Genomic DNA, 15,853 nt, shown 5'->3' on the forward strand with positions numbered 1-15,853 from the left:
ATATCATTAGATAGGTGACAGCCTTCTTGATTCCCTTTTCTTCTTTAAAAGAAATGAGAAAGTGCTGAGTTAAAAAATCATATTTCAATCTACCCACGTCTCATTTTGGGAGGTAGTTTAACTTGAGTGTATATAGTATTTGCTAATTAGTTTATTCAGAGGAGACATTCAACTATTTTCTTCTCCAGGAGAATAACAAAAGCATTATTATTATTATTATTATTATTTTCAATTTACATTCAACTATTTGTCTTTGCTTTCAGAGCAGCCGTAGAGTCTAAAGATTTAAAAAAGAAGAAGAAGAAGAAGAAGAAGAAGAAGAAGAAGAAGGGGAGGAGGGGAAGATTTGATTTTTAAATAAATTAGATTTTCTGGGAAGGTAAGCAGGTGGTTCATCCAGCAGTTGGGAAATGATTTATTGTAAGGCAGTTAAAAAAAAAAAAGAAAGAAACTCAGAATGTACAATAAGATGTCGAAATCAAAGTTATATCCAAAGAAGCCTATTAAAGCACTGTAACATGGGTCATTAGGAGAGTGGCCACAAACCCCTCAAATTTCCACAGTAGATATGTAGTTTGCTAATAACTAAAAAAGATTAGTTTTCATTACTGTGATTTACCTTAGATCACAAAGTATCATTTCTCTACAAGATGTGACTGTCAGGCACTGTAAATTGAAGTTAGTTAACACTTCTGTGTAATTTCCAGGGTGAAAATGAGGAAGGTTTAGAAACAGTAGGACTGTATTTTTTTTTTCCTGATACAAAGCAAACAATTATCAAGCAAAGGGCCAATTCTTGGCCCCTGGGATACTAGTAACATTTCTTAACACCTGCTGAAACAATGACAAGGTATTAATTTGAAAAACAATGAGGACAACCCAAAGCCACAGTAGTCAAGTGTTACACTTTCAAGCAATTTTCAGTGAATGGATTGAGCAGGTTCCAGGATGGTCCTATATAATTGTTGCAGTTTTATGATACAAAGCAATAGAGCTTCTCTCCAATGAGATGTAAGTGATAGCTATCAGTTCTAAACTGGCACCACTCTCCTTCTCTCCCTTTGGCATCTGCACATCAAAGAGCATTCTCAGTAGGGATGGGAACCACTACCTGGGGGACTTCAGAAACTTATTATGGTTTCTATTTCTTCCCTAGGGATGCTTGTGGCAGGCATGGACTATTCCTGGGCATATGCAGCCATCTTAGAGCTAAGATGCAAAGCCAAATTCAGCAGACCTGTTAGTAACCCACAATGTTAGAAATAATCATCTACAGTGATGGTTATTTTCACTGTTCCTTCTCTTTTCACTATGTTTTACTGTCCTTAAAGAGCCATTTCATTTACGTTTTTAGGACTTTCATATTAAAAAAAATCAGCGTGGCTCATCTTACCCAAGTAGTTAAGAAACTTTACCATTCTCTCTCTTTTGACTCTGTCTTATTTATTTTAATAGCATTTATCAATAGATGACATTATATTATATATTTATTTGGTTGGTTTTTGTCTGTCTTCTCCCACTAGAACATACATTTTATGAACACAGGAACTTTGTTTGACTTATTTTCTGTTGTGTCCCCAGCACACAGAATGGTGCCTGGCATATAGTAGGTGTCCAGTAAATACTTGCTGGATGAACAAATTCTTGAATAAATGAGCAAATCCCTTCTCTACCTCCCATTTTTAAATTTTTTTTGAGTTGGAGTCTCACTCTGTCGCCCAGACTGGAGTGCAGTGGCCGCTCCCGGCCACCGCAGCCTCGACCTGCTGGGCTCTGGTGATCCTTCTTACTCAGCCTTCCAAGTAGCTGGAATTACAGGCCTGCGCTACCACGCCCGGCTGATTTTTTGATTTATTGTAGAGATGAGGTCTCGCTGCCCAGGCAGGTCTTGAACCCGCGGGCTCAGGCAATCCACTCACCTCAGCCTCCCAAAGGCGCGGGATTACAGGCTGAGCCACCGAGCCCGGCTCTACCTCCCATTTTTAAGCTCTTCAGTCACACTGCATGGATTTTTACTGGATCCCCCACAAATCAGAACTTGTCAAATCATTTAAACTTTTCTGGATCTTAGTTATGCCATCTGTAAAATGGAATCAATAACAGTTTTCTTACTTACCTTCAGGAATAATTATGATCACCAGCTAAAATAATGCATGTGAATATGTTTTGAAAGTCATAGAATACAATACAACATGAACTATTATGAGTCTCTCCCCGACAATATTATATCATGTCATAACCTTACCTACCTTTAGAATCTATTTTAGAACCAAGAAGAAAAAAGGGTCCTCGGAGGAGCCAATATAGAAATAAAAATGATAAAGTCTCTGCACAAAAATGTATCATTTTCTCACAATAGAGTTCTTAGGCCATCACTCCCAACCATCTTCCTTTGAAAGTAGCTTCCCATTCAGTTCTAACAAGTTTGATTTCCATCCCTTAATGGATCAGGAAGAGGAAAGAGCAGAATTGTTTGACACAAGGGTGCTGACAAGAGAGAGCTATCGCTTTCCTGATGCCCTGACCATGCGGAAAAAGCTGCCCAATTGCAACACTAGACACACAGACTCACCAACCGCTGGGGTTTGAGACTATCAAGGGCAAGGGCAAGCAACCCCTATCCTTTGGGAGGCCCTGTGGGGCACAGGTCACTATGCAGCTACTGGGGAAAGACAGTCACAATGGTGATCCCAGGTCATTGAGAAAAGATTAAATTACAATCAGAACCCTGTTTAAAAAGGCAGGGGCAAAAAAAGGCAGGAAGAATGTGTAATGCATTCTAAGAAGATTTCTGATCAAAACAATTAAAATAAAAACTGTCAGCCGGGCTCGGTGGCTCAGCCTGTAATCCCATGCTTTGGGAGGCTGAGATGAGTGGATTGCCTGAGCCTACGGGTTCAAGACACGCCTGGGCAACTTGGCGGGACCTCATCTCTACTATAAATAAAAAATTAGCAGGGCGTGGTAGCGTGTGCCTGTAGTTCCAGCTACGTGAAAGGCTGAGGCAGAAGGATCGCTGAAGCCCAGCAGGTCGAGGCTGCGGTGGCCGGGAGCAGCCACTGCACTCCAGTCTGGGCGACAGAGTGAGACTCCAACTCAAAAAACAAACAAACAAACAAAAAAAACTGTTGACAGACAAATAAGCTAGTCTGTAGTTACAGCTGAAAAATATACTTGACTAAACAACTGATGCTATTGGATCAATTAGGCATTATACCACATTACTACCCACACACAGTGGAATAAATTTTTAGGCGATGATTTTTAATATATCACAATGTCATTGTTTATTTTAAACATGGGTTAGACAGACTGATAGAATATGACATAGATTTTAGAAAACATTTAAACAAATATCTGTATAGTTAACTGTACCCACATGTGGGAGACATTCTTTGTGAATAAGCCACTCTTTGGCTCAGGAAAAATAGGACATTTTAATCTTAGCTTGTCCCTTCTAGTATACTTCTGAGCTTGAGGAAGACAAGCTCCAATTTTCAGCATCCTAAGCAAGCCCTAATTATGAATGCAAATCTGCTACATATACCAAGGGGTCAAAAACTACATCTAAAACAAAGAGATATGCTTTGGGGATTAGGCGATGTTTTGAATGACTGGTACCAGTGCCACTCTCCATTAGTGTGGATAGTTAAGAGACAAATTTCAAAGGTAACTAACTACTAGTCTTCACATGAAACTAAAGCAATAAACTGTGCCAAAAACCTCACAGGGCAAGAAGATGAACTCAGAGTCTTCAGAGCTAGAAATGACTTGGGAAATCGTTTTATCCAATAGTTCTTAAGCCTGGCTACAAATTGGAAGGACCTGGAGGTCTTTAAAAATGCTGGGCCCTGCACCCCAGAGCTGCTGTTTTAATTTGTCTGGCAAGCAACCTGGGCACTAATGCGTGTAAGAGTTCTCCAGGCGTTTCCAATATGTAGCCAAGGTCAAGCATCACAGATTTAGTCCATTGGTTTCCAAACTTGCACTACTTATCAGAATCATGTGAAGAACTTCTTAAGAGATTTCCAGGTTCCACCCCATAACAACTGAATTAGAGTCTCTGGAGGTAAGGGGCTGAGAATCTCTATTAATAAAACAAAAACCTTTATGTGTCAATTAAAAGTAATAATAAAAGCTAAATAAAGCAATTAATGAAAAACCAAACCAAACCAATAACCTTGCCAAATATTACTGCTACACATTCTGGTTTGGAAACAACTGACTTAATAGGTAATTGTCAGTGGTATGTTGGTAAACTGACTCTTCAAAACAAACCACAAAACAAAACAAACCCCTAATTTGTAGTGGTTGCCAATTTCTATGGTGTATATACTTGCATCAAGGCTGATTTTGATCTACCAATGTGCCCTCACTAATGGCAGAGTTTGAGAGAGATATACACAGTCGAGTCTTGGGAGCCAGTATTTGCAGGTCCTATAGTCAAACTGAGAGTACCTGAATCTTCATACTCTACTTACTCACCAGATGACCTTGGGCAGGCTACTTAACCTCTTGTGCCTTAGTTTCCTGGACTATAAAACAGAATGCTAATATTAACTCTCTCTTAGAGTTGATTTCAGAAGTAAATGACTATTAATGTCTGCCATTTGTGAACAACGTTTATGTAGTACATAGGTATATCAGGTACTATTATTTTCTAGAAAATTGTTATTTATTAACAAAAACATTTATTTTTATTAGTGATAAAAGTGTCTATTAATCAATTTAACATTAGATTTGCCCTAAGCCCTGAATAATTAGTGAAAACATGTGCTTGATGTGCTAATCATATCTTCTCTAATATTCACTAGAATAATTACTCAACTATACAAATGAAGATGTTTATCTATGCACTAAAATCATCACACAGATTGGTAGAGTGTTTAAGAGCATTGGTTTAAATCTCAGTTCTGCCACTTGCCAGATGTGAGACCCTGAGCAAGCTAATGTCTCTGTGCCTCAGTTTCCACATCTTTAAAGTAGGCTTATTGTAAAGATTAAATGTAAAGTGTTTAGAATAATGCCTGGCACACAGTGAGTGCTTTATAAGGGCTAGCTACAGTAGAGTAGTTTTTGTTATTATAGTGTATATCATCAGAGGTAAACGTATTGCATTTTGGGACATGCTGCATCAATTTTTCCTGCCTCCCTAAGGAGTGGAAACTCTAGTAATTCATTTTGTTCCCTCGTGGCCTAACAAGGCCTCTAATACAGCATAATTAATCCATATACATTGAATGACTACAGATCAGGACACTGTTCATATTGACATAGAGTTCATTGTCCCTCATCTCTATATAAATCTGAACTTGGCTTGCAGGAATTGTTATAATGAACCATGTGAAATTGCTGATATTTGGTTTTTTTTGACCTCTCAAAAATGCTAATCTCATGTGGTTCAATCTAACATAACCTGATGTTAGTACCAACAGCTGAATCACATTTCTCCAGGTATTTGGGCCTTATCTACGGGTCACCTGTTCAAATCTGGCTATTGAACTCTCCCCTCTGCTTTCAGGTCTACAGAAAACCTCATTTACTTTGCACAGCAACCCATGTGTTAGGTATTATTACCTCCATTTTAAAGATGGAGAAACACGGCCAGAGAATCTGAGTCGTTAGCTCTCTGGGAAAGAAAGTTTATACTTTGGGGCTTTAGAAAGTAAATTACTTAACTTCTCTCCTTGCTGCAGTTATGAGAGCTTTTTTATTCTCCATTATAAGAATTGTCTGCATGAAAGTCTGAGGTTCCTTGATGAGAAGTATTATATAAATTCAAAGCACAGTTATTGATTGTACATTCTTTCATTAAACAAACAAAATATATGCTAATACCAAATTCACTCCAATTTTCTATTTTGTCTGCCTTTGAGAAATAAGCCAATAAACCATTACACACTTAGCTTCCTGGGGAAATGAATTTAAATGTTAATATAAATCCTTTTAGAAAAAAACAAATTTTAACAAATAAGTATTTGAACAAGGAGGGTACTTAACCACGTTCAGAATGAGAAACGTTCAGTACAAGACCCTTGGTGACTGTTGAGATAAGCTCACTAAATTTAATATTTTATAATAGACTCATACCTCTTTTGTTGGAAATGGAGAAACAGAATCATTTTCTTTTTCATTTTATTGGAATATATTTAAATCTCTCCAATTTTATTTTGCTAATAGTCAGGGCAGAGTCTGTCTATCAATGTATCCTGATTTATCACAGGTAATCCCACACTTTAGCATTCGTGTGTCGTACTTAACCTCAATTTAAATGTAAATTTTGGGCAACTTTGAGTGCTTTATCTGTGAACTTTGAGAGCTCTCTTCATTAATGAGGACTGTACTAATTATAAGCAGTTTTTAAAGGTTTTCCTAAAACAATTGCAGAATTGACACCAAAATGAACAAATTCAGAATTTATTTGTTTTTTTAAAAAATACTGGCACCCTTGTGCAAATTTCAGGCTCATGGCTCTACTCCCAAGGTATGCACACAGGAGGGTTGGTGGGTGGAATGAAAGCAGAATGAAATACCAGAGAAACCAGTGAAAGCGAAAGTGAAAGTGAGCTGGGTTTACCCTCAAACAGGATCTTTCTTCCTGATGAAAGAAACCATACCCTCTTCTTTGAAAAAAATTCTCCTACAAACTACTCTTGGCTTCTCTCTTTTTGATGATCCAAGTCAGGAATACGAAGTGTAGCAGCAGTTAATAAAAGTAGCACCATCAAAATTATTATACAAACAAACAAACAAAAACAAACAAAAACCAAACCCACAAAAAACAATGTTCAAATACTCACAGGGACATCCACATATTTGGAAGCTGCCTTCACCTAAGGAGGAAAGAAGAGGATGGAAGTAAGGCTGGTGTTTATGTTGAATTGTTCACTGCTCAATACTATATCCCTATCAGAGTCAAAACAATATGCTGGCACATGGAGCTGACCAGGAAAAACAAAAAGGTACTAAAAAATAAAATCTGTTTGCTATTTTTTTTTCAAGCCATAGACACTGCTTTGCAGAAAGAGAGAGAGAGAGAGCATGTGCAGTTTTACTGATTCACATGCTGGTGCTGGAGTGGAAAATTTGCATGTTCCTCCCTCACTTGAAAAAGGAGAAAAGTGACTTTAGCTAAACCCAAACTGATTAGTGGAGGGCTCACTGGTTCAGAAAAGCCCCTAAGACTGCTACCACTTCTTGTACTTTGGGTCTTTGTGTAAGTTGGCTGTAGTTTACCCTAACGGAATCCTCTAGTTGTCAGTTTCCATGAACTCAGATCTTTAAGAGGAAGGCAATGTGGTGGGTGGGCAACCTCAATCCAGAGGGAGAGGAGTGTCTGTGGATGGGGGTACTGGAGCCTTTCAAAACTGTCCCAAGGCTGCTGTTATATCTTCTGGTTTTCAGTGCAAAACATTCTGATGGGAGTTGCAGGAAGAGACTATGATATTTATTTTCAGTTTTTGGGGGGAGAGAGTATGGGAGAGTGTAGTGTTTGAGAGCATGGAGTTTGGAGTCAGACCTCAGTTGGAATCCTGATTCTATCACTTACAAGCTGTGTGACCTTGGGCAAGTTACTTCATCTCTCTGAGCCTCAGCTGCCTCATCTGCAAAACGGAGATACTAATACTGCCTATTTCAGCAAGTTGATGGGTGTGAATTCACACTAAGTCCTGGGGTATAGTAAGCGCAGAATAAATGGCAGCTGAAATAATCAACTCATCAGCAAATGTGGGTGAGCTCTGGGTGTTGTGAGAAGTCGATGAAGAACTAGGTTTGGGAAATAAAACCTATGGGAATATGTTTGATACTCTGTGTGTTTCATTTGAACTCAGGTCTCACATGTTCCTCTAGTCACAGGTTAGACCACAACTGGTGTCAGAGAGGGGTTCCAGTTTTAGCTACAAAGACTGATGCACATGAAGCAGTCAGGGTATCTTTTCACATCTCTTCTAGGTTTCCTCCTGCAATTTGGCTGAGACCAATATTAGGAATCACAGCTCCACCCAGATGTCTCCCAGAAAAGTACCAAGGGGAATGATTTCCTTTACTGCTCTTTTCTTGTTGCTACTTTTCAAAATGTCAACCCCTAAGAGAGAACAGTCAATGAACCAATAGTGTGGCATCATTTTTGTCTATGAACTTTGAGAGTTCTCTTCATTAATGAGGACTGTACTAATTAAAAGCAGTTTTTAAGGGTTTTCCTTAAACAATTGCAGAATCAACCCCAAAATGGACAAATTCAAAATTGATTTGTTTTTAAAAAAATACTGGCACCCTTGTGCAAATTTCAGGCTCATGACTCTACTCCCAAGGTGTGCACACAGGAGGGTTGGTAGGTGGGATGAAAGCAGAATGAAATACCAGAGAAACCAGTGAAAGTGAAAAAGGCAGGGAGTTAGAGTTAAAAGTTCTCTAAGTTCCAGAACTAGTTGGCACTGGGGAAATAATGCCAAGGTCCTTAGCCTTGGATCCCAGATTTCTAGACAGGGGTGACAATACTGCAGGGTTGATAGCTTAATGAAGTGAGAAAGCATATGAGAAAGTGTTTGGAAATGTTTAAGTGGGGAACACACATCACTTGGTTATATTAAGGGGGCGACACATTCTATCTTCTTGAATCATTGCCAGCACCTGAGATGATTCCTGGATTCTCCTGCTATAGATTCTCTTAAAGCCCTACCCTTGTTCTTTGCAGCACTGATTGTAATTGCAATTTGGTAACTTTTTGGGTAATGTCTACTTCCCACGGAATGTCATAAGAGCAAAGGCTATCTTGGTCTTGCTCATGGCTGCCTCCTCATTGACTCACATGGTACCTGGCTTAGAAAAGGAACTCAGGGAAAATCTGCAGAGGGAAGGAATGAGAGAAAGCTAGTGACTAGTTCTGGCTTCAGGATGGTTGACAAATAAGCAGAGAAAAGACCATATCAAGAAGCCACTGCATTGGTCAGCCTGAAAACCATCACAATTGTATAGAACACTGACTGACTGCAAAGGATGAGATGGGTGGGGGGAACCACTCTTAGCCCTTAAAGTGATTTGAGGAAGGCTGTCTAGATTTTGCACAAGTACCATCTCCTTCCTTCCCTCTTTCTCTCCCTCCTTCCCTTCCTTCTCTTCTTCCTTCTTTCCTTCCTTCCAAGATGGGGTTTCACTCTGTTGCCCGGACTGGAGTGCAGTGCCACGATCTTGGTTCACTGCAGCTTCGACTGCCTGGGCTCAAGTGATCCTCCTTCCTCACCCTCCTGAGTTACTGGAACTATAGGCATGCACTACCACGCCAAGATAATTTTTCAATTTTTTGTAGAGACAAAATCTTGCTTTGTTACCCAGGCTGGCCTCAAACTCCTGGGCTCAAGCAATCCTCCCACCTTGGCCTCCCAAATTGCTGGGATTACAGATGTGAGTCACCATGCCCAACGCAATTACCATTTAGCTTGTTGTTGTTGTTGTTGAGTTGGAGTCTCCCTCTGCCACCCAGGCTGGAATGCAGTGGCACTGCAGCCTCAACCTGCAGGGCTCAGGTGATCCTTCCCCCTCAGCCTTCCAAGTAGCTGGAGTCACAGGTGTGCTCCACCATGCCTGGCTAATTTTTCTTGATTTATTGTAGAGACAAGGTCTTGTCAAGTTGCCCAGGCTGTTCTCACACCCTTGGGCTCAGGCAATCCTCCCGCCTTAGCCTCCCAAAGTGCTGGGATTACAGGCGTGAGCCACCACACCCGGCCCACAATTACCGTTTCTATTAAATGATTCTCAACCTTAAATATTTCTTCTTCATTCTTGTTCTAGAATTTAGTTTAGGCAAGAAGGTGGCTTGCCTTTTTTTCAAGTCTCCCCTATGTATAATAATATCTAACATTTAGATGATGTTTCTTATTTGCAAAAATACTTTTATGAATAGTTTCTTCTTTAAGTCACCCTGAAAAATGGGGGCTATTAGTCACATTAATTTATAGTTGAGAAGACTGAAACCCATGGAATTTAAGGAATTTATTTGCTCATGATCTCAGCCAGAAGGCAGAGAAGGCAGGACTTCCATGTGGTCTTCTGAACCCAAATTTTTTCCTTGGAATTCCTGATCTCAACATTGGTAGCAAAAAGTACAAAGAATTCAAGCATCAGTGGTCAGAGCAAGTGCTGGCAAAATAGTTCTTCTCAGCTAGAAATTGCCTCCTTTGCTCTGTAAAGTTGATGCTTGGCAGTTGGTAGGAGTTTTGCTACAGCTGAAATGATCAACCTTTAAACACGCCTACTCTCCATTTACCACTAACATGCAGTTCCAATTGGGAGAATGACACCAGTCAAATTCTATTCCTGTCCAGGCCATTTGGGAAGATGAGGAAAGCTCTGTCATGAATGAAAACCATCCAGTCTCTCCATGCACCAGCCTTCAGTTTGTTAGGATTGTTCTTTTATTGGAGAACTGCTGGCTTGCACTTAGTCTTATTGATCTTCCTCTCATCCCATAATACCAGGAAAAATAGCTCAGGGTAAATTGTGGTTCTATTATTATTCAGAGACGTGGTGTATCATTTTTGATTTTGGACACTGAACTTTAGGAAGGATATTGGTGATGAGGGTAAGAGGGAGTCTGGAGGTTTATTATTATTATTATTTTTGAAAGTAGGATTTATTGAGAGGACAGAAAAGCTCCCAGAGTGGGAGGGCACCTGGAAGTGTATTCTATAAGGAAAGAAGCCATATTGCAAAGAAGCTGTAATATTCAGGGAGTTCATTAAGGCACTTCAGTGTAGAAGGACTGAACTTGTTCATGGTGGTTCCAGAGCATAGAATCAGGTAGAATAAGGAAAATGACAGGGCCCCAGAAGAAGGTCTACACAGCTACCACAGGCCAGCCAGGAACTGGCCATGTCTGGTAACAGAGACCTTCTCCTCACTGGAGAAGCTTGAGCACAGGCTATGTAGGATGCCCTGGATGTAATTCTTCACCTACATGAGCAGTTACCTCCCAGGCTGCTTCCTGTTCTCTGAGTCCAGTCTCCTTAAGTGGTAGAAATTGCCATCAGATCTATCTTTTCTCTCTCTCTCCTCTCTCTCCTTTTTTTCAGTAGACAGGTTGAGATGTGGCAGAGTGAAAAAACTGGTAGAACCAGAACCAGGATTAGAACCCTTTCCTGCATAATGCCAACAGTGCTCCCTTTAAGTATCTTTAATCATCCACAGGAATATGTCTTTTTGCTAACTATACTCTAAATGACCAGATCCTCCCAACTCACTGGAGCTTTGGAATTACTGACAGAAAATCCGAGCATACACCATGCTCTGTGTCTAGATCAAATAAACAGCAGCCCTCACAAGCTTCACAAAACTACTTTCCATTATATGTAGATAGCATTTTGATGACTAAAACACACATTTCTTAAAAAGCACTACCTATATTATTTGTAGTTCTTTGTTTTTATGTACTTTCTCCATCAATGGTTGTCAAAAGTGTGTGTGTGTGCATGTAATTTTCTTTTCTTTTTTAACTTTGAAATAAATCTTCTAGGGAAGTGGCTAAGAGGTTCAAGATTAGAACTCTAGCTTTGCCATTTTCTAGTTTGGTGACTTTGAGCAAATTACTTAACATCTGTGAGCCTCTTCTGAAAACGGGACAATAATAATGCTATTCGAAAGGATACTACTAAATGTAGTTATTCTTATCATGATTACTGGGAATGTTGTCATACTGGTGCAAAGTACATGCTCCTCATCCTGGCAGTGACAGGCAGTTTCACTCCTCACCTTTGGCCCACCGACAATTTCTTGCTATAAAAACAATGCTGGAATCTCCCCAGGTTACCAGCAGGTATCTGAGCTGATTCTTAGCTTGGCAGGCTTTTTGCCAATTCTGTCACACCCTATGCTCTGGAGAACTCACACTCTAAACACCAAGACTGATGGCAAAGACCTTTTCTGTGCATGTGTGTGTTGGGGTCTCACTCTGTCACCCAGGCTGGAGTGCAGTGGCATGATCACAGCTCACTACAGCCTCAACCTTTTAGCCTCAGGGGATCCTTCCACCTCAGCTGCCTGAGTAGCTGGAGCTACAGGTCCCTACTACCACGCCTGGTTAATTTTTTAATTTTTATTTTGCAGAGATGAGGTCTTGCTATGTTGCCTAGGTTGGTCTTGAACTCCTGGGCTTAAGCAATCCTCCAGCCTCAGCCTCCCAAAGTGCTGAGATCACAGACGTGAGCCACCGTGCCTGGCTAAGACCTGTTCTCCTACCTCAGGATGGATGAGTGTAGACATGAGTGGGAGGGCAGCTCCCCAGGCCAGTGCCCTCAGACATATTCAGAGACACAATCTACCACCCTCTGGGACCAAGCCATGGCCATGTGCCCCAAGGCATAGGGAGCAAAGGGGAGTGGGAGGGGCTTGTCCTAGGCACACAGTCTAGCATCCCTTCTGAGCAAATACTCAACTGTCCTCAAAGGAGAGGCAAGAAGCGTGACTTCAGCAGAACTTCATTTCCTGGGACTCCCTGCTAGCTGATCACCCCTCTGGTAGGACAAAGAATACCCTTTCTCTAGCAATATTCACGAACCCTCTTGCTCCTGGTCCTCAGATACAGCCAGTTCTGGAAAAGGATACAAAAGGAGACACAAATCCAGAGGGGCTGATGGAGGTGAAGGGTGAAGTTAGGAGGATGAGCTGCCAGTGAGCAACTTGTTCATGTTTTCATGTGCTTGAAACCAAGAACACTTATGACATACAAGGCAGCACATTAGCGGCTGTAGGATGTAGGCGTTTGCTCTGTGATTCCTGCCCCCGCTTCTTATATGATGCCTAAATGCACGATCTCTCCAAACACTCAATAAGTCAAGTCCATCCAACAACTAATAACAATAAGTAATACATCTTGAGTGCTTACTACTTGCCAGGCAATGAATTAGCAATATTGCATTTGTTACATTTAATCCTCATGACAACCTTTTGGGGATGGAGGGGGAGGGTCCTATCAATATTCCCATTTTACTGATAAAGAAACTGAGGTTAAGAGAGATGAAACACCTTGGCTTGAAGACACACAACTAATAAGTTACAGCTTTGGACCCCCATTGCCTAAGCTGCCTAATAGTTTTTTTTTTAAATCTATCAAATCACTTTTATTGAACATCATATTTAAGTAGTTTGTGTGTGAATGTGTATGTGTAGATATAACCTAAAAAAGAGGCTTCTTCTTTCCCCTCAAAAAAAAAATATATATATGGGATTTGAATACATTTGAGTCAGTGCAGAAGGTCCAAAACAGTTTCTCTGGCCTGAATGTCCCAGCTAATTACCTTGACCCTCCACCTCACTTAGCGTGTGTAGACAGGCTTAATGGTTTCTCTATTGAGCTCTTCCATTATTTTTCAGGTGCCCAAGGTAATCTTTTCATTGAACATTCACCATTCTGGGATTTTCACAATGCTGATGACTAAGGGATTTTCTTCTGCCTGGTTCTAATAAGGGGACCTGAGTTAATCATTGTGTAGCTTTGATAGGGAGCACGGCGGGGGCTTAAACCACTTCTCTTACTTCATTAGGGGAAAAAGCAACCCAGGTGCAGACCACGAGGACCTCAGGGTTTGATACTATTAAATCAATGAACAGACCAAAAAAAAGTGGATTAGGCCCTTTTTGCAAACAGAAATCTGGTGGGTAAGACTCAAAGATGGAAGAAAAAAAAGAAATCTGAACAGATACCACTGCATTAGTGACTGCCCAGGCTCTCCTTTCTCCCCATGGTCTCTAAAAAAAAAAATCAAAAAATCAAGGAAATGATTTATTCTCTGACGAGCTGACTCCACCCCTGCCTGTTAGAATTCACAAGAGCTCTGAGTTGATTTTTTTGCTTTTGCCTAGAAACTGCAGACCACACCACCATCTCAAAGGGCTAGCAAAATTTACTTCAGTGCTTGGCCTTTGACATTTCTGCCACAAGGTTAGTGATGGCATTTTGTTCCTTTTTCCACTTTCCTAATCAGATAATTTTAGAGATAAAAAAATTTTTTTTGAGTTAAGGCAGTTTAGCATGCAAAAATGTTATTTGGTGCAACTACCATCCCTATACTAATTTTATCTCTTGTTAGTTTAATTTTTCATCTATCATACAACTAGAATGTAGGCTTTATGAGGAATGTAGGCTTTCTCTCCCCTCACTGTCTACACTGCCTGGTATAGAGTAATGGCTCAATAAAATTGTATTGAATGAATGAACTTTAAAACCTGGTACTCTTTACTCAGTACGCAAGGCAGAGGTTTCTAGTACTTTCTTAAAGTTTGTGTTCGGGCTATAGCACTCTTATATGACCATTAAGGAAATTACAACTAGGCACTATCAACTCAAAAGGAACTTGTATTTGTTGCCTCTATGAGAAGAGCTTCAAAAATCTCCAGTTCCCGTACACTCTGATTAGTATAATTTAGGGAGTAAGAGCTTCGGGTCGGGAGTCAGATGCGTGGGCTGGCATCTGGTTCTATCACTCACCAGTTGTGGGCAAGGTAATTAACCTCTCTAAGAATCAACTTATTCTTTGGAAAACAGAGATAATGACAATAATAACAATAGTGCCTACTTATAGGGTAGTTGTGTGGATTACTAATTTAAAAAAAAGACAGATGTCTTAAGTGATTACCACATGCAGACCAGTATTCTAAGCATTTTATGTGTATGAATTAATTTAGTGCATGTAAAGAGTTAAAGGAGCTAATATATACAAAAACAACATTGCATAGGGCCTGGCACATAGTATGTGTTTAATGAGTGTTGGCTATAATTTTTACACTTCCCTCCTTTCTACCTCTAAAGGAACTAATTTGATTGGTCAGGTTATGTCTCTTAGTGGGTGGGGTCATTAAACCTTACATATCTCCCACTTGAGTACAGTGCTTCTGTTTCGTGGTTAGAATGCTTCAGGTAAGAGTTATTGGCTTTCCCTGTGGTGAGAGGTCTGACTACCTTATTTCCTCTCTTCTTTACTGGCCATGCTCCAGGCTGTGGTGTAGTCCATCTCTCTGACTCTATTTCTCCCTGGCTTGTCAGGCCTAACCCCTTAGAAAAAGATCCCTGGAGACCAGTGTGGCTTCATCGAGTTCTTTGCATTGGAATATAGACTCAAAGTCCAGTTCATGTTGTGACAGCTTGTTTCCAAAGATGCTTGCCATCAATTCTTTTGCTCCCTGTATGAATGTGCTACCCCTTCATTGAGAAATGGAGTCTATTCCTCTATCCTCTGTGAATCTGGGCTGGCCTGTGGCTGCTTTGATCAATAAAATATGACGGAGGTGATGCCATGCCAGTTCTGAGCCTAGTCTTGAACAGGCCTGGCAGCTTCTGCTTTCTCACTCTTGAAAGCCAGCTGCCATGCAAGTGTGACTACTCTGACGCTACCATGCTGTAAGAAACCCAAGCCACATGGAGAAGCCCAGCAGGATGAGACCCCATTTGGGGAGAAAAAAGCCACATGGAGAGACATCAAGTTACCAGACATCCAGCCCCAGCCTAACCCATTCATAGGGAAGTAGTTAAGAGCACAGACTCTGAAGTTGAATTGCATGGGGCCAAATTCTAGGTCTACCACTTACAAGACAAGTTACTTAACCTTTCCATGGCTCATTTTCCTCATCTGTAAAATGGGATAATAGTATTCTTCATAAGGTTGTTGAATTAGTAACTGAGCTCTTAAAACAATCCCCGGGGCATAGAAAGAACTTTATGTCAGCTATCTTTATCAATTCTGCTGGAAAATCAGGTTGTTCTAGCTAATTGGATGTGTGTATTAAGGTTGGTCTGACCCTGATCTATCTAAAAGCCACATGTGGCTATTTAAATGTAAATGAATTAAGACAAAACACAATTAAA

The 15,853-nt window shown here is 40.4% G+C and overlaps 1 protein-coding gene across 2 annotated transcripts in view; it reads right to left on the reverse strand.

The window, feature by feature from the left end:
- Positions 1 to 15,853, reverse strand: part of CADPS (calcium dependent secretion activator) — a 265,905-nt gene that overhangs the window by 39,999 nt on the left and 210,053 nt on the right. For both annotated transcript variants that reach the window (XM_008069830.1, XM_021718484.1), the window contains one exon: positions 6,801 to 6,833. In XM_008069830.1, coding sequence (XP_008068021.1) covers positions 6,801 to 6,833 — 33 coding nt within the window. The remainder of the gene's footprint in view (positions 1 to 6,800; positions 6,834 to 15,853) is intronic.

This window comes from Carlito syrichta, unplaced genomic scaffold (assembly GCF_000164805.1).
Source record: "Carlito syrichta isolate Samal-C Ts95f unplaced genomic scaffold, Tarsius_syrichta-2.0.1 Scaffold312220, whole genome shotgun sequence".
NCBI lineage: Eukaryota > Metazoa > Chordata > Mammalia > Primates > Tarsiidae > Carlito > Carlito syrichta.